Below are 21,093 nucleotides of genomic sequence, written 5' to 3'. Positions count from 1 at the left end.
TATTTTATGTAAGGGGATATTAGCGTTATATGACGTGACGTTTGGAGGAGGCTGGCGTAAATTGGTTTGATGAAGTGCGTAGTAACCGTGTGGGACCCTCCCATGTAACAGCGTTGTTTACCTAGTGACAGGGATGGTGGTGTGTGTGGTCGCCTGCCAAGCGGGAGTCGACGGTTTGAATCTCCCCCTAAGGACACTTGAACTTGGGTATTATCTGGATGTGAATTTTGCCGCCATGTTTTTGTCTAATTCTAATCATTGTGATCCCAGTGCCATTCAGAGTAGAGTAGATTAGATTTCAACATTAATCATATCATTTCAACATTGAATTTGAAATAGTGCCTTACAGAAACGTGCAAGGAGGTTAGATATATTTAACCTCCTTGTTCAAGGTAATTTGATATTATAACGTTGTAAGATAATATGCCTCTCTTGAAATTGCTTGCCTTGACATGACTCCAAATGGGAGATGAAAATTCATAGATTTATTCTGGCATAAAGATGTAACATCAATGGTGATAATTCATGATTTTCGGAACTTTTGCTTGTAGATTTAATAGATCCCAAACACCTTGTTTTTTCCCCTGCAAATTGTTAAACACAATGTTACTTATATAATAGTAAATGAAATGTTAAGTTGAACATGTTGTATGGGTCCTTTTTCTGTGCTACTCATTTAATCACGAAGCAGATGTAAGATTATAATATTTTATGGCCCCGTGCAGAGTGGAAAAATTTGACGGCCAGAAAGCCTCATTTTCCATCCCAACATCTGCTTGGAGATTACCACTACTCTGTAAATTATAAAATTTCATACATGTATAATGTTGAAAAATACTATATTACCTTGAACAACAACAAACATATCTTGTTGGCATGCGGTTTAATAAAATGGTTATGACACAAATTTGTTACATGTGATATAACTTAACATGCTTTGTCATGAAAGTATGGAAGATTTTAAAGAAATAAATTCAAACCATGCACATAATAATTCTTGATGATAAAAACAATTGCAGTCATCCCATAGTTTTCAGTTGACCATTTGATGGTCCACACATTAAAACACCATGTCTAACTAACTATAATGTACCTGCATAACTTTTGTAACAACTGAATAATTGTGCATTCTCTAGTAGTTTTAACAATATTTTTCAATATACATGTAAATCATAACAAATCTGTTCTACTGCACATCAAAAGGACATTCTACCAAAGATTTGCATTCAAATATCAATATAAGTATATATAATTTTGTAAAATATAGATTTTTACACATACATTTCGTACATTGTTCTGGTCCAATCATCCTATTCTAGAAATGGAATTTCAAAATCTTTAGTTTTGACATGTTTGCTCTTTGCACTCCAACAAACCTTTTAGCACACAAAAAAAGGGGTCAGCACCAAAATATAGTTGCAATTGTTTTTTTTCTGTACACATTAGATCTACAAGATGTTTGTATGAATTATAGGGAATTTGTAAAGAACCAAAACCCTTAAATTTGAACTGGTTGACAATCTGATAACAGCTAACACTACCAGTATATTCTATAACAGACATTCTAAAACTTTGTAATATAAGGTTGTGTATGAAAAGGGAAGGCCTGTACACATGTTGAAACAGCATTACACTTGGTTGTGAGTTTATAGTACTGTAGTAGTCTACTTATATCAAATTATATTGTAGTAGATTATCTCAAGTTAATTTCCCTGAACAAGAAATCTAACAACTAATAATCTCCATATAAAATAGATCACTCTATTATACATTATCTACAAATTCAACTATAGAACATAGCTTATCTGTACACTGCATATAGTTTCTATAATTACAGTACAATATATCAACTCTACTTTATCAATGTCAACCTAGCTAACATGGACAAGTGTCATGAAAATTGCCCTGAGAGGAAATTTGCATGTAACTACTGTAGTTTTTTTACAACTGTAATATTTCTATTACCATGTTATATTGGAGCTATAGACCATTCAACAACTCTTTGCTCATCAAATCTAAGAGCCAAGTACAAAATCCCCCCCCCCCCCAATAATCAGGTCCACCCAAATGGTGGAGTCATGGTTGCTGTGCCTGCCCCAGTGGATGACCAGCTCTGACCATTCGCTGAGCTATTGCACCGTTACCGTTGTTCCATGTTGTGTACTTGGGCGGCTCGTTCCCTGGATAAGTCCTGAAGAATTTTGAGACAAAGAAAAGAATGTTAGTTAGCAAGTCTTTGACATGTGGTCCTAAAATCACACCTGCTAGATCTCCAATTAGTTTGCAAGTAAAAAAGTTTTCACAAAAAGATTCGTCAAACCCAACTAGTTAGAATTTAGAGTAGTCACATGTTACCTTGTTCATCATTGTTTGTCTTTTAAAATTTTCTGTTACTAGCAACTAGTCTTAGGGCAAGAATTTGCAATAAACATATTCTTGATAAAGATTGTTCCACATTGTATTTCTGACACTTTTTACAGGAATGAGTTCAGTACTTGACTGTAGTGTGTCACCAGCTTCCTCTTTATACTGACACCCTGTCTATAGTGATCACTTGTCTATAGTGATTGTCACACAAGTTTGACTGTGCATTCTGCTGCTTAGGTAGTATGGTACTGGTTGCATACATTCCTTGTATGTTTCGCATAACCGGGAAACCACCTTTAAGCGTACGCAACACACCAGTTTTGTACAATAAGTACAAGCTCCGTAAAATTAAACTGCAAGGTTTGATCCACTCACACAGGAAAGGACCAGGGCTAGTTACTCATTTTCAAGGAGTCGTGTGAGGAAATAGGTGTAAAGTGGCTGCACCTTGTTTTGACTGGCTCGGGTGCGACAGCGTTCTTGGTCTCTGCAGCAAACTGGTACACAATGAGGAGGCACTGTCTGCACAGCTGGACAATCCGCCTGCAGCAGCTCATCTCCATAGGAGAGATGACGTCCGTGCTCTTGCTGAAGATCGTCTCCCAGGAGCATCTGAGGATAAAAGTAAACAATGGAGTCAGGTGGAGACCAAGTAGCCTGACTAAATTATGCTGAAAGCAGCCCTTCCACTTTAAGTACTAGTCAGACCATAGAGCCCTGGACAGTCAGCCTTTGTATCCGTACAGCCAGTATAACCGCTGTTAGGCACAACACACCAGCTTTGCAGGCACACGGCACGGCAGCAGCTGATTATGCTACACTGAACGACCTGTTAGACCTAACCTTTGCACATCTAGCTGTAAGTGTTGTTTCAAGCTATCTAGAGGATGCTCCTACTTTAGACTGTTGCCCAAGGTGCTTGTGCTGTTTGGTGCGGTAGCCAGCAAACATATTTATTGACCAGAAGGTTGAGACTTATCTCGATCTATTGTTGCTCACATATCTCTCCTCCTTTAACTTTCCTTCTGGTAGAGGTGCCTCCATATGTACCATTAACTTGTGTTGCTTACAGTAGAAATGGCCTTAAAGAGGGTTAAGGCTAAAGCTCAGCCATCACATCTGAATCCTACTCTGAGGTTTTACCTGCAGCACACAAAGTTCCCATGTATGGCACCCTTGGTATGCTGATGGTTAAAGAAGAAGCCTTACTGTGATGTGGAAAAACAGTTCCACAGGCCCTGCCCATGGCTCCACAGGAGGCGGTTGAAAACCCGACAGAAGATGCGATAGAGCGCCAGGTTGTCCACGTCGTTCAGGTGCCAGACTCGCTGCAGAAGGGCGCGGATGTTCATCCGCACTATGTCAATCACCTGTGAACAGCAGGGAAAGAGCATTGAGTTGGATATCACTAGTAAGGAAAGTCTTTTTATGAATGATGTTTCTGAAGCCAAGCAACAATGCTGTTAATGAATACAAACATGACTGTGAATAAGACTCAACAGGATGTGGTTTGGAGCACAATATTTTTCCTTAGAGATGTAAAGAGAAATCTGAGAACCTACAGGCAAGATTGGCTTCATGCAACAAATGTTCAATCCCTGTTACTAACCTTTCTTCTCTTGATAGAGTCCAGTTTGACCAGCCAATAGGAGGCTATTCTGGGCTTGTGGTATTTCCAGTTTCCCTCAATCTGGAAAACAAATGTGAGCAAATAAGCTTGAGCTCAATATACTGTAAATGCAGAAGTGTTTGCGGTGGTTTTATGTTCGCGGTTTTTGCGGCGACCGTTTCACCCGAACTTAAAACCACCGCAAACATTTGTGTCCAATACTGTAGCAGTATGTGTCCATACCGCTGCCGCAAACTTAAAACCACCCCCAACACTCCATTTTTGCCTTAGCGTGAAATAAAAAACCACGCCAACTTAAATGCATTTACAGCTTCAACTTTTGAAGAATGTAACATTTGAATCAACTGTTTTAGTCTGTGATTATCAATATTGACTCGTTTTTACATTTGTATCATATGTTGCTAAGGCCAAGTGGTGGCCAGGAAGAAATAAGATAAAAATAAAGATCAATGGTTGAGTCATATGGTGTATTCTGACTTACCGCGTCTAGTACTGTGTCAGCCTCCTCGTCTGTTTTCCCAGGAAACTTGATTCTCATGTCGGACAGCGCAGACAGGGTCCGCTTAGTCAGCTCCTCCTCTCGTTCACTCTTCACATTACTGGTCTCCTGTAGTACAGACAAGTTTCACATGTTTAACATCCTGCCTACTGCCTAATGATAGTATATGTATTATGTACCCAGGACAGTGAGTACTGGTCCCTTGCTCCCCTGAAGTACAGCTTTCAGGGCAGCATGGTCCTCAGTCACAGCTCCCGTGTCCTCCCAGCTATATATAATTCTTGTAATCCAAATGCACCGCAGGATTAATAATCTAGTTATGATTACAGGAAATTTCAACAAACGAATAGGTGACATTCCAGCAATGCAACCAGAACTACTACTTGCTTTTCAATAATTGGAGCTTCATTTGATACACTAGTAGAATGATACACATAATGTTGTCTAACCTTGCTGTGGTTGGTGATAATCCTTTTGGTGGCCGACAGCGGACGTGTGAGGGACCGTGTTCGCTGCACAACAGGGTGAGACCCCGTAGACTGCTTCCCCAGCTGATTGGACGACAGCGGCCTGCTTGTCGACCTTTGCTCCCGAGTTTCAGATGATAATCTGTGCGCAAATGACGAGGTAGGACGACTCCTGGGGTGGGACGAAAACAGATTACAAGGTCAATACTTTCTCACGTTAAAATCATTATGCTCCCTTTGAAAACAACTGGAGACTGACAGAATAATCAAGGCCGTTGAAAATGTAACATGTAAGCATCTACAGGGCAGGTGGACAGACAGTACATGTGCATGTGTACTTGAAACGTTTCCTTCTCTTACCTTTCTTGTACCATTCTTTTTAAAGACTTTAGCACACTGATCATGAAGTAGCCATTTGGCACCCCATTCTCTATTGGTTACAGAGTTAGGCAGCAGGGAGAAGGTTAAAAGCAGGTGTGACTTTCCATAATTTCATTCTTACATCCCCATAAAACTTATCACAAAGCATGAAGCAAAGAGCTCCACGGAGTTGCAACCTGTTGCAACTTGTTCTAAGTCCTGGGCCCATGGAGCTAAATAGGGAATGCGATGTATAACATCTACCTCTGAGGAGGACCATTAGAGAGTTGTCTCCTCCTTATATTAGGAGAGGTCGGCGGTGAGTTCTTTTCCCACATGGCCTCGTCACCTGTGTCCTCTGTCTCCTCCCCTGAAGCCTGAGGAACGTCCGCTGTCGGCATGGACGACAAGCGCTGTAAGAAAAACATGGCACAGTGAGTTACACTTTCAAAGTGATAGTCCTGCAAAGGGGTGAGTACCCATCAGGGCTGTCTCCAGCTTTAAATGTTTTCCGTCCCACTACATGTAATTTTTGGGAGCCCAGGTTTTTTATTTTCATTCAATTTGTAAAATCTATCATTTTAATCTTACGAAAATACATTTTCCACCATTTCATGTCATGAAGTTCTGATAGATGGATTGGGTGAAATATTTTTCCATCCCAACAAGCATATTTCGACCTTAAAAAACGGTGGACCAATTAGAAAATGAGCAGTATCGGCAGGTGGTCACACTTTTTGTTGGGGTTTACTGGTCTAAGAAAACAGAGCAAAATGTAGCTAGCCGTTGTTACTCTCTTTTTAAGACGATAGCTGTAGCTTATATCCAGCAACACATAAAGGATAAGTCTACAAACAACAAGGTGAGTATAATTAGTTTTGAGTCAGAGTGTCAACTCAAACCCATAGAGCTGCACTCACGTAAATCTACACTTGAAACAAAAAATGCCACTCGAACAAACAGCAAAACAGTTTACTGATACTTTTTTTCCTCCCATGTGCCCATAGTCAGCATATTAGTAACACAGAGACCTGTACTCATATCAAAAGTGCTGTCCAAAATATAATATTCTTATTGTTCAGTACTTCTTTACTGCAGTGACTACGGTATGGTTCAGGTCTGGACCTAGACCTAAATCTCTGGACTTGGAACAGCCCTGGACCTAATTTTCTGTACCGGTGCTCACCCATAGTCCTGTAGGTAAACTGTCATGGGATGAAAGGATAGATGCAGCATAGAGACAAGAACTGTGCGCAATGTTTTGTAAGGACTCCCTCGGAAATCAGTTTCTCAGTTAACTGAAGAGACCACACTAAAGATTCATAAAGGGGGCACTCCCTAGTTTATTTGTCAACTTGAGGCTGCACACCCTCCAGTCTAGTGACCATCTCTTCTATGGAATAACTCTAAAGCAAAGTAACTGTGTGTGGGGTTGAAGGATATCTCTTCAGCTAGAAGACCAACTGAGTTTTGTTTCTGCAACCTCTCTTGAATTGGTAAATCTGAGAGAAAAACTATTATTTTCATGTCAAAAATAATGCACAAAATTGGCCATACTTGTGTAGGGTAAAAGCCCATTGAAAAAAAATGCAAAAAACCCGGATGGTTTAATTGAGTCTTTTTGAATGTAAGTTCTTGTATTCAACCTTTCGACACTGAAGTAGTCATTTGGCAACCCATTGTCTATTGGTTACAGAGTAAGGCAGCAGGGAGAAGGTTAATCATTTTAATCATCCATGGCAGGAGGTATTGCAACTCCACTTACACAACACCACAGAGGTCAATCTGGCGCAAAAGGACACATCACTTCCAATGCAGAGGCATATCTGGAGGTAAGGTGTGAGTTCAAAATACGCTTTTTGGCCATGTTAGTATTCAATGTCATTTCACAGCAGATTGTGAGAAATGCAAAGTCAAACCTTGAACCTTGAAACCCAATCGTCATGTTTTTGCCGTGCACTACCACGGACCCCAGTCGCAGAAGAACTGGGGAGTGCACAGTTAACCTATTTTCCAGAGAGAAAAGGAAATCTCAATTCCTTCAATAAACAATACATACACCCCAGGACAATCTGTTCATTACCTCAATGAAATATGGAGGTATTGTTTTTTGTGTGTCTGTTTTGTGTGCCTGTCTGTCTGTATGTCTGTGAGTCTGTGTGTGTTTCCATATATTTGTGGTCAGCATAACCCAAGAACCTCTTAATGGATTGTGATGATATTTGGTATGTGGGTAGGTGTTGGGAAGACGAAGATTATTGTCGATTTTGGTCCCCCTGGTTTGCGGCCTTGGTACTGCAGCAAAACTTTTGCCCTGGATATGCTGTAGATCTTGTTAGTGCATGTTTCCTATAGGAGGAGTGTTGTATGTACCTTAGGTCCTCTGGGGGCTAGAGCAGCCGTCAGGGAGACACCGTCTTCTTCACACTGCTCTATCATGTCAAGGATCTCTGCTTCCTGGAGATAAACACCATATAAGAACAGGCCATGTTGATAGGGCACGCATTCTCATATCATACACATGCAGTACACAAATGTTTCTAGTAATATCATAGGCACAAGGCCTACAAGAAAACCCATTCAAGTTCAAAGTTGTTTTTCATATTTAGGTCACAAATAGAGCCAAGGTCAACGATCCAATGTAGAAAGGCAATCAGAGAAGGCAGACTTCATCTCTTTACCCATACTGCTTTGTGACGCTTCCAGTCCAAAAGACACACAAATGCACACAGACAGACAGTCACACACACACACTGGCTGATACACAGACAGACAGACACAGATACACATGTATAGACACACACAGCCAGTCACACACACACACACACGCACAGACAGTCACACACACACAGTCATTGCACACAGTCACACACAGACAGTCACACACACACGCACATAGACCGAGGCACACAGACAAACAAAAACACTACCTCACTCAGCGGTAGGAGTCCGTACCTTGTACTGACTGTACGCCCGACTCATGTCCTTCTGTAGCGCCGGCGCCCGACCAGACAGGAACACCTGGAAGGCATCGTCCAGTAGCTGCGTCCACTGCGCCTGTTGGCTCTTGTTTTCCGTGGGAAAGATTCTCCGGAAGCCTCCCATGTGTCTGTTCTCGTACTCCTCACGCTTACGGTCCATGCGAATCATGTTCAGGTACTGTTTCTGGGGTGTTCAAACAAAATCAGAAATCAGCTAAAACGACTTGTTTAAACTTATTTGCAAGATTCTTTATCCTAGCCCCTTCAATACTTTATTACAGTACTTTCAAATCTCATTTCATGTGAAGTCATTTGGATGTATGTTCTGCCATGAATTTCTATATGCAAGAATGTTGGGTGGTACAGAAAAATAGAACAACTTTGCGCAAGATAACAGTTGTTCAAGAACAACACTGTGCAGAAACCTGTGAATAGTTTCTTGAGGTTGGTAGATCAATGGAATTTTAACTTCAATTTTAACTTAAATGCACAGCACCATTTAAAATAAACACTTATGACTGAAATACACCACACATACACAAGTGTGACTCTCTACTTTGTCATCCAGATCTTGACAAGACACAGTATGAACTCAAGGCAGGCATATATAGTGGGGACAATGATTTACGCACCAGTTCTTCTTTCCTCTTGTCTATAGCTATCTTCCTTTGCCTGTCCACACGATCATCCTTACTAGTACTGCTGTGGTGCTCTGGCCTCTTGGTCGGCCCTAGGAGTCGTCTCTCTGCTTCTGCCCTCTCCGCACTGATGCTCTTCCTTTTGTCTGACACCCTGAAGATGGGAAATAAGAAGACCAGCATGAGCAACAGACTAAAACAGGTTTCCAAGACATGTTGTAAAAGTACTTGCAAGAAAACAATGTGCCTCATCATAAATCCCGTTTGTCCGACTAAACGCAGGAAATAAGAAGAACAGAATAAGCACCAGACAACATCTTGCAAAACAACTTTCTGAATGTGCCAGATAAAAAGTATGACCTATGCAATTTGAAATTATTTCATACAACTGTTATGAAAGGTAAGGTCCTGTGACTTGAAGGAAGGGTGGTCAAGAGACTTTTCTTTAAACTAAAAGCAAGGGTACATTGATATACTGGTAGTGCTTGGCAGGGAAGAAATCTGAAGGGGAAAAGTAACAACTGCCCTGTCCTTCAGTTTTATATGGAGCATTTCTAGATTTTTCAAAAAAATTCACAGAGAATTTTTTGCCCAACTCACCTGATATTCATTAGTTTGATAGCGTCTCCAAGGAGACCACTTTTGATGTCGTAGTCAATCTTCTCATCGGTGCCGAAACTGGGGGAACGATTCACCTGTAATGGTACCAGAACAGTTGTTCATTCATTCATGGAATCAATCATTCATTCATTCATTCATTTGACATTCAGTCAATGATCATTTATTACTAAAAGTTACATAATAACAAAATGTACCTGAAACTGTCATTAGAATAGCTGCACAAATAAATCCTCTTTTTTGGATGACAGAAAAATCAATTTCAGCAGTCTTAAGTCCTTCCTTGGTTGGACTTTTCTTTCCGAGTGGACCTCATATTGAGAATGAAGCATAATCATAACATTTCCAGCTGCTAGCAAGCATTGCAATACATTGCTTTGCTATGGCTTGCAATTGGAAAGAAGTGTGGACTCTGGCGGGATTCGAAATTGATCAGAGTGTAAAATTCATTATCAATGAATAACCTTACCTCAAACACCCAGGGTTTGAGTTTCTTGTCCAGAAAGATGTCAAAGCCGAGAACCTCAAAGCAAACGCTCTCGTTCCCCGCGTGGTTTCCCGCCCGACACATCCGGTAGGCGTGCAACATGTGAGGCTCCGCCACGATCAGCGTCTTCATGATGAGGTTCTGGATGTTGAACCAGAGTAGGGGCACGTCGTAGCCGTTCTTGGTCAGGAAGTTGTTGAGGTAGCGGATGGAGCGTTTGCTGCCCTTGCTGACGTCCTCGTCCTTCTGGAAGTTCTCATTGTGCTTGTTGACGGAGTAGTTGGTCAGGTGCATGCACAGCTCGTCCTGCATGGGAACATGTCAGCAGGTGTCTTAATCAAGCACTGGTACACCTGGGCTTCTTATAACCTTGATGTAAACCGACATGTATCTTAGTATTAGGCTTAACCAATATAACTTGTTCTTGGTTTTCTGATTTGACTGCCTCATTTTTTTCCTGATTAGAAAAAGACATTCTGGTCACATATAAACCCGGAAATACTAATATTTTGGTGTCAACGTAGAGGTACAAGAAAGTCTTTGCCTTCTTACTTTTGTTACAATATCTATTTTTAGATAGATTTTCATTGAGATATAACTAATAGATAAGCAATCTCACAGGTATTCGTCTAATGACACTAAGCTTTTTGGCAATGCATGAGGCATTTTCTACAATTAGACGAGGAGTTAACACATGTGCAGCACAGGTACATACAATATTGCCATCGGTGGGTGAGTGGTACTTTTCCGTCCCCATCCTCACGAGGCCATCCTGGTACAGAAACACTCGCAAGGGGTCGCACGAGGTCACCAGGACGTACACCCGCAGGTCAAACTTGTAGCCGTCCAACAGGAAGGGTTTGTCCATGTACTCTTGCACGATGATGTGTTCGTTCTGCGGTATCTTTTCTCCATTGCGATACAGGGATATCCTGGACATGGGAAAAATGGACGTATAGTTAGTCCACAATATTACTTTTACCTTCGCCAAGAAGGTTATGTTTTCGGTGCCGTTCATGTATTTGTGGACAGCATAACTCAAGAAGTTGTGGCTGAATCTGCACGATATTAGGTTGGTGAGTAGGAGACGGGAAAACAAAGGTCAAGTTTGATAATGGGTCTCCTAGCGGCTTCATACAGTACTGCATCCAAAGCATTTCCCACTGGCCTTATCTCCAAGCACATCTATCAGTGGCAAGGCAGTATCAAATTGGCCAACCAGTATCCGAAGTGCCGGCGGCTTTGTATATCGGTTGGCTCTTTTGATACTGCCTTGCTGCTGAAGGATCTGCTTGGAGATTGCCATTGGCATTAAGAAACCTGTCAAACATGGCCACTGCTGAGTGTCACTATAATAGACAGGTTTGAATAATATGTCTTTCAAATGTTACCAACCCATTTCCCATTGCACCATTGGCAGGCTTCACGATGAAGGTCTTCTGTTTCTTCCTTTTCCTGAGCTCCTTGGTGTAAGTCTGGAAGGTGCAGTACTCAGCTGGGAAGATCCAGGTGCGCGGGGTGAAGTTGAATTCCTCTGGGCGCTTCCGACTCATCCTGGAAAATCAAACAAATGTATTGATAACGATTGCAGTGGCGTCTGTGTGGCACAGTGGCAGAGCATTCGGCTATGAACCAATAAGACCCAGGTTCAATCCCCAGTGGAGTACCCAGACATGTCCGGACATGCACCCAGACGTTGTGCCCTTGGGAAAGGCACTTAACACGTATTTCCCATATCCTAAGCCCAGCAATAGGGTTTGGGTTGGCGTTAGGAAGGGCATCCAGCTGTAAAAACTCTTGCTACAAAAAAAGACTTGCACTTGATGAAGAGTTCTGGGGCTCCCTCATCAATGTGTAAGCACGTCTAACCCCCAGATGATGGGGAACAAAAGACGTAAAACTGGATAGAGAGAGATAGAGAGAGATTAATTTGATACCGGCTTAGTGAGTAGATATAGAGTGTTTTCCTGATTTCAGTAGGTCGTGAGTTCGATTCCCAGTCGAGTCATCCCAAAGACTTAAAAAATGGTGCAAACTGCTTTCTTATCACTCAGCAATTTGGGAAAGAGTATGGTATACACACTTACTTACTGGGGATTCAGTACTTTTCCTTCCAAGAGAAACATGATAAGCCACTTTGTAATGGTTTTCTAGAAGTCATATGTTTTGTTCGTTATAGTTTGTTTGGGATGACAACTAGCAGACTGAGGTATAGTTTTGGACAGTGTGTTTTTTTTTTGTATGTGTGCGTGCGTGTGTGTGTGTGTGTACGCAAGTACATCTTTCCATTTTGTATGATCAAACTGTTAAATGAAAAAATGAAACTTACTTTGAGATATTCCTGGCCAGACAGTCCTTGCGACAGATCTCCCCCATCCCGGGGAAGTGGTTGATCCTCTGGTAGGACTTCAGCTCTGCTATTCTCTCATTCTGCACAAAACTGTCACTCCAGATCAGGTAACTGCACAAACAGAATAAAAACATTAATATATGACTTATACACAGGAATGTTCACCATTTTATTTTTGTAGTCTGTTAATGAGTGTTATCCAAACCTATTATAGCCTGAGTCTTTTTTGTCCTCTCAGCAGTATTTGTGGAGAGGACAGGGGAGACTCGGGAGCTATAATAGGTTTGGATAACAGGCTATTATTTTTGTGCTTTTTGCAGTGACACTGTGACAGGCTATGTTTAAAAAAAAAAAAAAAAAGAGAGAAAATGTGTAGGTCATCTCACCATTTAGGGTCATCCTCCTTGGAAACCTGCATGCCAGCTTGTTCCACAACTGCATGTACTAGTGACGAAAGAGTTTCAAAAAAGGATTAAGTACAAATCAAATACCATCAGTTAAGATACAAACTTGTGCTCTATCTGTTACATCCCAAACACTTGGAAAATACAGTCCTAGTACAATGAAATCTTTGTATTCAAAGTGATAAAGGATTGCAGTACCATGAACAAACATATGCAAACAACCTCAACTGACTGTATCTGAGTGAATGGTCTCTGACTCTCTGGTGTTTTCGTGCACACTCGCGCAACCATGCAATTTTCACGTTTCGTTGCACATCTTTAAACTGGACTTACCGACGTCATATCTTGTGCCGTACAAGTTAGCAGTGGCCTGGGACTTCCGTTTGCGAGATTTCTTACTAAGCTGGCTCTTTTTAAGAACACTCTCATCGAAGTGGGTGTGGCCACCCTGGGATGCATCAACTGTGAGAAAGATGATGAACAAAAACATGTCGTCAAAATAACCTCATCACCCAATTTACATAATCATTTGAATTACTCTCCAAGCAGACGTTGGTGGGGAAGATTGTGACCTTTTCATAATATGCCCCGTTTTTGGTTTGCTCGTTGGGTGGGGAGAGTGGCCAAAAAACAGGGCATATGATAAAAAGATCCCAATCCTCCCGCCCACCTATGCTTGGAGAGTGCATTTGAAACACTTTAACTACTAGTAAACAGGCTTTGAGCAGTTACCAGTTCTGTACTCCTAAAGTTAAAAGTTTGTAAATTAATGTTAGCTGCATAAAGTACCAAATGGCTTGAGCCATCATATACACCAATATCGTGGGTTCTTAAACATTTGTGCATAGCCCAGCAGTGACCAGTGGTTAGTTACCCTGCCTCTGGGTGTTGACTTAAGTTTGGGAGTTCGAATCCCAATTGTTGTTGCTAATTTGGCATGCACATTACTGGAAAGGATGTTAAGCTCTTGCCCACTATTCATTGTACTTAGCTCAAAGAGCTAGGGGAATTTTCCCGGTACACTGAACCTGCAAATACTGTTAGTAGTAGTGCCAACATAACTTGTCATACGTAGTGGAAGACTAGCTTTTTAGAGGGCTAAACTGATCAGTTTTCACTTCTTAACAAAGGTTATATCAGCTATACAGATACAGAAGTTGGTACATGTTACTGTTAGTTGCTGAAGGGTGGCTATACCAGCTATATATACATTGTACATATATAAATACAGATTGTGCTGACCATACCGATACAGAAGTTGGTGTGTTAGTAGCCTTAAGGGTAGTGATATCATAACGTTACCACAAAGTACATACAGATGCAGATTGATATACTGACCAGTCTGAATAGATGCCATACTGTGTATGGATGCTGTCGTCTGCAGAACGGGAGTGGAACGGACGCTATCCGGCGTGGCCGCGGGCATGGTGACTCTGGTAGCAAGGGTAACTCTCACATCGTAGTCCTCTTATTATTACACTGATAAAGATAAATACAAGTTAGTGTTACATCATCGAAGGACAGTAAATCATTTTCTATTTTAAATCCCACAGTATATCCTAGCATCATGAATGTGACATTTATTTCTGAATCCCAAGTATTTGTTTAAGAACTTTTGGACAGTGCTCAAGTTTAGTTTCAAAGTCTTACAAGTTACATACATGATACAACACAAACTGCATGAAAATGACCTAAACCAAGAAAAAAAGGAATTTCCTTGCAAAGTCATAAAGACTACTGAACCTTTCCAACTGAGAAACTTGTCGATTTAGTCCAACTGCTGGTGAACTTTTGAAACTAAAAATAAAGGAAACCATATTATTTGGTTGTTTTGACTTGTTTCCCCTTTGTTTACTTTGTACGTTTTTCATGTCCCATTTATAGTGTTAAAGTATCTTTATCATATTTCCTTACGTTAGAGTAGAGTAGGGTGACCTTGTGAACCACCAAGAGGGAGCCGGGCTCTTCTGTCTTCTGACTCTACTCTTCTGTCTTCTGACATAAACACTTTCTTAAAGATCTAATTATGATCGATGTCAGAAGGGTGGGAGGGGGGCGTTAATTTTCCACGTACCTGTGATCGATCAGGCAGTCGTCCCGCTGCAAAGTTCCCGTGACAGCGTCTCTCAAAAAAGGACCACGTCGCAAACGTCGATGTTCTGAAGCCGACAACCAGCCTCTACTGTCCCTACCCCTAGCTACTGTGACTGCTCTTCCTTTTGTTTGGAGTCCTTAAATTTCCCTGGCAAAGTCTGTGGACGAAAGAAAGTCGCACAACTCGCTAGTTGGCGTGCTTCAGCATGACCGTTGCCTGGTCTCCGTAGGGCGAGGACGGTTTCCTGTGCTGGTCCGGCCACTCTAGAAGTTTGTAAGACTATACGTTTTGTCTTGAAGTAACGTTATACGTCGTGTTGACCCTTTAAGAAGGTAGCCATACCTGAAGACAGCGACCCTGTGTGGAAACTTGGCTGACTAACCGGTCCGGTCACGTGACCCACGCCATGACGACCAGGTAACAACACACCGCGCAGGCTCCGATCTCCAAGCAGATGTAAGGTGCGGCTTGTTGTACACGACGTGTTTTTGCGGCGTTTTGTCGGTGTTTCTTGTGGTCCACGAGTTGCCTTTCTGCTTTTTACAGGGGAGATGAGGAAAGAAAAGCATGGTTCGCAAGAAAGGCCAACAAAGCACCGCAAAATGACGAGTAAAAAAGATCCGCACCCTACATGACCCTACATAGCACGTTCCAACTCGTAGCAAAACAAAACAAAACAACATCAGTCTGGTGCACGTGCTGGTGTTTGTTTTATTTTGAAAGGTAACAGAGCGAATCATACACTGTAGAGTAATTATATTTTATTTAGAAGCGTTGTATGATGATCATATTACTCATTCATGCTGGATACCAAAAACATTCAAGCCACCGCCATAGGTACACGACTATGATAAAAAGATATATCAGGTGTATTTGCAGCCAGTGCCACAGGCAGGTACCCAATGTGTAGGGTAATGAGGCTGTTTAACGTGTAAAGCTATATCTAAAGGTACATAAAAGACGGATGATAATATCACAGCATATAGGATAATCATACGGAAATATGCAACTAAAAGGTTGATTTGAGTTATATCAACATGTTTTTTTTACAAATGTTTGGGTACAGGTAACGTTAACTAGTACACGTATGTATCAAATCATCTACATTTTAGATAATGTAATGATGATGATGTAATGTACGTCATTGCATACGACAATGTTTCGTCGTGTGTGTTGTGTAAGTTACATCAATATCATGCGAGTTTTCCCGTGTGTTGGTCTAGCCTGAAAAGTTATTTATTTATTCATTTATAACTTTATATTCTTATCTATTCATCTTTTATCCAGTTAGTATGGTCTCCGTACGTAATCTATATGTGCAGATGTACACCAGCAATGCATATCTACATTAGAGAATGGAACTGTTATACTTAAAGATCTACAGAGTAAACAGTAGTTGAACTCATATCATATCAGAGTGTTCGGATAAGAGGCAGTACATTGCCTATGATATCCGCGTCTTCGGAAGAGTCGCTTACTTAGACAATCTACGGTGTGATACAAACTAGCTTACAAGATACTAAGGAACTTCGAAGGGCCATGGAGGCTAAAGTGCTGTGGAGGAAGCTCTCTGGATTGATTCGAGCGGAAGCTCGAACTAAGTAAGTATATATCTGTTGTGCAATAAAAAACATTCATCATCATCACCATCATCATCATCATTGTGATGTCCTCATACATCGTGTAATTACTATGTTAAAATCATTGCATTTCCTTTCGTGAATCTATCCAAGGACATCACTAGTATATAGTCCTACGTAATGTCCTTGATCTAACTTATTGCTGTAGAAGTGATCTCCAAGTAGATCTAATGGTTGTGAAGACCGTATCCAACTGGCAGAAGAAGATTTTATTGCAACCTAAGGTTGCAATTTAGATATCTTCTGCCAGTTGGATACGGTCTTCGTAACCATGAGATCTGATTGGAGATAACTGTAGAAGGCCTTACGAAAGCCCATGGCAAGACACTCAGTCATTGTTGGATGCATCCGTATGTAGCCTGGAATCCAGTCTTGTTAGCTTTTATCAATAGTCCGCTTCCAACGGTCTCCGACCGGCGGGGTATAAAGCTAACAAGACTGGATTCGAGGCTAAGCCTTATGGTAGTAGTCTCTTAAATCGACATCACTTAACCTGGCTTCTAACATAAACTTTTTAAAGTTCCTAATTTAGAAAAATACATTGGAAGTAAAAGAACGTGTTTTCTCTGGCGTGGCCTGTAACCCCTCCCAACTGATTCACTACATTTTTTTTCGGTAACTTCGGCGCTTCTTTCTTCTTCTTCTGTTTCCAACTTTTGTCTGATGATTTCCGCACAGTTGCTGACTTGTCTCCTGATAGACCTCCTCGCTGATGTAGCCGTCTCGGTAAAAGTGGCTCAAGGTGTCCAGGTTTTCACACTTTCTCAGTCCCTTTCTCAGCGCACAATATATACAGTACGGTGTCACCACGGCCATTACCGGGTTTGTAGGTTTGCCTCTCCTGTGCTTCTGCTGAGGCAGCCGCAGCGATTTGCCGACACGCTCGGCTTGAATAAACATATGACACGAAAAGTCTCTTCTCAGTAACAAACACATATCGCTGTCTACGGTGAACCCGGGGCCCCATCTTGTACTGTTCACCTCAAAAGGTGGCTTCCCCTTGTGAAAGGAGCATGGGTCCTGGCAATGGTGAAGTATCTCCTTATTCAACTCTTTGAAATATTTTACTTCCCCCCAGTAATCGTTACCACTTGAGTTTATCCTCCTCCAAAGTGACCTGTTGAAGTGGTCGTACAGTGCGTAGTCCACGTAACTCCAGTCCTTGTGGGTTTGCCGGAGTTCCGATGGAAGCTGAATCTCTTCGCCATGGCGATTTCGGACGTTTGAACTCTTAAAGTAGACGATGTCCTGCATTGTCCAACACATCAGGCGTTTCAAAAGGACCAGCGATTCGTCATAATACTCTGCGAGCATCACCAGGTCGAAGTCTTGATCGATCGTTTGCACGAACTTTTGTGTGATTTCCTCTCTCCTGTCAGGGTCTGAACCTAACGTCACCTTTTTGTTGTCACTAGGGGGGAATCCCAGATCGACCGAAATTGAATTTTGGGTGAAACAAACCGGTAGATGTATGCCGTGTCCGCAGTTGTGATCATATTTTGCCGGATCGGCCAAAAACGTTGCGATAGGATTCTTACTTTTTGACAACCGTAACCTTTTCTTGTAATGGTAGAAACTCCAGGCTGATTTCAAATGATTTAAAGGTTTTCTAATGATAGTGACGTAGGCCGTGTCCTTTGGCATTATCTGTGGAAAACGTTTTCTGTTATAAACAACGTGGTGCAGAAAAATGTCAAACGTTTGATTGGGAGGAGGGGGCATGTAATATTTAGGGTACAGCCTGTACGGATACATCCTGCTCGCAGTAGTCCACGGTTTCGGAATAACGACATTCAGTCGTTTGGTGTATGCATAACGACTTAGTATGGACGAGAAAGTGGTCCCTCCTACTTTGTGGTTCTTAGGGTAAGCAAGGCGTTTTCTCTCCCTCCCTCCCTCGCACTCCAGCCAGGGAAGCGACGGTTCGACGACTGACGACATGCGTGGGACGTTCTTCCACATCGAACGTGCAAGCGGTGTCTTCGAATTTATGACATCGGTGTGCAGGCGACTGAAAAATAATGGGAAAATTGTAAATCCCATTCGTTAGTAACTGATTTCGCATTCTCTTTGAAATTGTTTACAGTCTTATGAATAAAAAGGCTCTTTGTACACAACCGTCTGTCACCTTCCTCAGGGCAGAATCAAGTCTGACTGATTCACTTTGCACTGCAGCTATAGGCGTCGCTGCGTACAGATGCGGTCCCAGTTGTGTACAAAGATTATTTTTATTCAGTGACTTACAAACCTTTTCGCGGATGTATGCACTCTAATGTCTTCATTCTTATCCAGATATAATACACCAGAGCACTCAGCCAGCCATAGGGTTACAGTTTGCAATCCACACAAAATTAGACTTTTATGTAAACTCTATGGCCAGCTGACTCCCCCGACATAGTATCCTCTAGAGCATCCTCTATCTATAGTATCCTCTAGTCTAGGTAAAGTAGAAGACGAAGTAGATTTCATTGCAGACTGTACTAGAGCAAGCTAGATGTTTATATACTCGTGAATATGTATATAGTAACATGTGACCTGTGCTTAGCCCAGTGGGGCAAACATGTACAATAAAGGTCTTCATTCATTCATTCATTCATTCAGTATCCAGTCTATTTTGGCTCAATTTCTAGCGTCTAGATCTGTCACACATCTAGGACTGTCCATCGAACTTGTCCAACCAAGGTTGGCGATTGTTTTGGAAGCGGTTGAAAATTACTAAAAAAAAACTCTCTGGAATTCACAACTGTCATTAATTGGCCAATTTCTAATATTTTGTCTAGCCACCTGCGGAGTCTGGTAGATACTAGCTTTACCTGAAGTGTGGGGTCCCGACAAACAGTAGGCCCAGCATGACCAGGAGGAAGATGAAGTACACGTAGGGTTGTCTCATGGCTGTAAGTTTTAAACAAAATTAGCAGTCATGACAAAAAACTGTGTAGAAACTCTCTGATGTTACTTATCGTGGCAAACTATATGCATGTTCACAGCAACCAAGAAGACAGAGATCTAGAATTTGTACAGTGACATAAAGTTTATACTACTTTATGGCAATTGGTTTATTGCTCAGAAATTACCCGTGCAATGGCAGCCATTGCTGAATTGCTGCAGGGTTTACAATCACATAATGCACAACAGATGCATATTTGCCCCACATTTGCACTTTGGGCCATTCGGCGCCAGCATTGATGGTGACCTCAATACGACCTTCCCCAACCGAAGTCAGGTACCAATTCACACCTAACGTTAGGTGGAGTGAGGAAAGTCATGTAAAGTGCCTTTCCCAAGGGCACAACATCGGGGCATGGCAGTGGTTTCGAACCCAGGACCTCTCTGTTCTGGGCGAAACACCCAACCGATCGCGTCACACGATGCCATTGTCAGAGGTCAGAGGTCAGTGGCGATACGCCATCGAATCACTTGTGCATGAAATGATGTCTAACCTTCAGAGCTGACTTTGTGAGTGCGTCACAAAACAAAAATGCCGTTTCCCTTTCGGCAGTGTCTGACATGTTGGCAGGAGCATTTCGACGCTTTGGCACGTTCCGACAAAACCCAGTCGTGGTGCTCACTGCACCAAAAGCGGGATCATAACAAATGAGGGATCATTTCAAAGGAAAATATACAAATTTTCCATTGACGATCTGTTAACAATGTTCTCAATTGTATCTTTTGGTCACAAATCGCTGTCGACGTCAGGAACCATAAATTCGACACTTTTAGGCACTAAATCATATACGTACATGTACATGTATCCAAAATGGGCTATTCAGCATTATCATGACAACTCTTTGGTCCGTTCTTGGTGAGTGTTTATCCCGATCCTGATTCATGTGTTTTACTCGGTTTCTGATCAAGATTTCGCAAGAGCTTATAATTATAACATTTTTAAACGGTACTTACCGACCACTACGTTGTTTCACACTAGTTTGACACTAAACAGTACCTAAGTCGTTTTCCACAGTCACAGTTGCTTCCTTGTCCCCTCGTCAACCATCAGATATTTTACATTTTATGGCTCACACGGTCGTGCAGCGTCGACAACTGAGATTAAATGGCGTCCTCAGTGAGATCGCCCGCCCCTCCGGCGAAACGTGCCTACGAAACGTGAAGGACAGCCGCCCTGCCAGTAACTTGATGCAAGAGCTCGTCGCTGCAAACGTCACAGTATAATTGTCTGTTTACCAATACAATGCTCCGTGAAGTAATTATGGTGCTTTCGGTGTGGCTACAGTGTTTGATACCCTCATTGACTACCGACATGCCACATTTCATACAAATCCATCAAAAGGATCTTGATTTATAGATGCGAAGACACAGATCTAGAAAAAAACAAGTTGTCAAAGTATGAAAGTTATAGCAAAGAAGGCTATTGTAGCATTTGCTTATAAATTATGTTAATTTGTATGATTTATATCTAAAATGATGTTTAACCTTGCTTGACTTCCAAATGCCGCAATAATGAAATTCCCGTCATTCACCACTACGGAATTACAGTATTTTCATATCAATTATCAATTAGGTCTTCATTTGCAGAAGTGATATCTATCGATATTCCTC

At 41.7% G+C, this 21,093-nt stretch overlaps 2 protein-coding genes across 3 annotated transcripts; both read right to left on the bottom strand.

Annotated features, from left to right (window-relative positions):
* Window positions 1–866: 866 nt before the first annotated feature.
* On the bottom strand, window positions 867–15,299 carry LOC136444639 (tubulin polyglutamylase TTLL7-like). Of its 2 annotated transcripts, XM_066442289.1 has the most exons (20): window positions 14,876–15,299; window positions 14,140–14,280; window positions 13,135–13,263; window positions 12,784–12,841; window positions 12,377–12,508; window positions 11,443–11,601; window positions 10,763–10,979; window positions 10,030–10,353; window positions 9,543–9,637; window positions 8,937–9,096; window positions 8,279–8,488; window positions 7,697–7,780; window positions 7,243–7,329; window positions 5,588–5,736; window positions 4,946–5,135; window positions 4,479–4,604; window positions 3,977–4,057; window positions 3,577–3,737; window positions 2,815–2,979; window positions 867–2,191 (listed from the first exon to the last, which is right to left on the bottom strand). In XM_066442289.1, the coding sequence occupies exons 2-20, from the start codon at window positions 14,225–14,227 to the stop codon at window positions 2,077–2,079; spliced, it is 2,730 nt and encodes a 909-aa protein (XP_066298386.1). In that variant the 5' UTR covers window positions 14,228–14,280; window positions 14,876–15,299; the 3' UTR covers window positions 867–2,076. The 2 variants fall into 2 exon arrangements, with proteins under 2 accessions (XP_066298386.1, XP_066298387.1); XM_066442290.1 differs by lacking the exon at window positions 7,243–7,329.
* A 1,332-nt stretch (window positions 15,300–16,631) lies between these two features.
* Window positions 16,632–19,466, bottom strand: LOC136445285 (galactose-3-O-sulfotransferase 3-like). The gene is made up of 2 exons (XM_066443204.1): window positions 19,350–19,466; window positions 16,632–18,547 (listed from the first exon to the last, which is right to left on the bottom strand). The coding sequence occupies exons 1-2, from the start codon at window positions 19,424–19,426 to the stop codon at window positions 17,137–17,139; spliced, it is 1,488 nt and encodes a 495-aa protein (XP_066299301.1). The 5' UTR covers window positions 19,427–19,466; the 3' UTR covers window positions 16,632–17,136.
* Window positions 19,467–21,093: the final 1,627 nt, after the last annotated feature.

Source organism: Branchiostoma lanceolatum, chromosome 11 (assembly GCF_035083965.1).
Source record: "Branchiostoma lanceolatum isolate klBraLanc5 chromosome 11, klBraLanc5.hap2, whole genome shotgun sequence".
Classification (NCBI taxonomy): domain Eukaryota; kingdom Metazoa; phylum Chordata; class Leptocardii; order Amphioxiformes; family Branchiostomatidae; genus Branchiostoma; species Branchiostoma lanceolatum.
Note: the sequence above shows the minus strand (reverse complement) of the source record. Positions and strands in the feature narration are given on the sequence as shown.

Excerpts from the sequence above, each read along its gene's own strand:
- LOC136444639 (XM_066442289.1), bottom strand. The coding sequence starts at position 14,227 with ATGCCCGCGGCCACGCCGGATAGCGTCCGTTCCACTCCCGTTCTGCAG. Across the intron at positions 9,097-9,542 it reads ATCAAACTAATGAATATCAG|GGTGTCAGACAAAAGGAAGA; the intron begins GTGAGTTGGGCA and ends TCCCATCTTCAG. Across the intron at positions 4,605-4,945 it reads TTATCACCAACCACAGCAAG|GAGACCAGTAATGTGAAGAG; the intron begins GTTAGACAACAT and ends TCTGTACTACAG.
- LOC136445285 (XM_066443204.1), bottom strand. The coding sequence starts at position 19,426 with ATGAGACAACCCTACGTGTACTTCATCTTCCTCCTGGTCATGCTGGGC. Across the intron at positions 18,548-19,349 it reads GTCGGGACCCCACACTTCAG|TCGCCTGCACACCGATGTCA; the intron begins GTAAAGCTAGTA and ends ATTATTTTTCAG.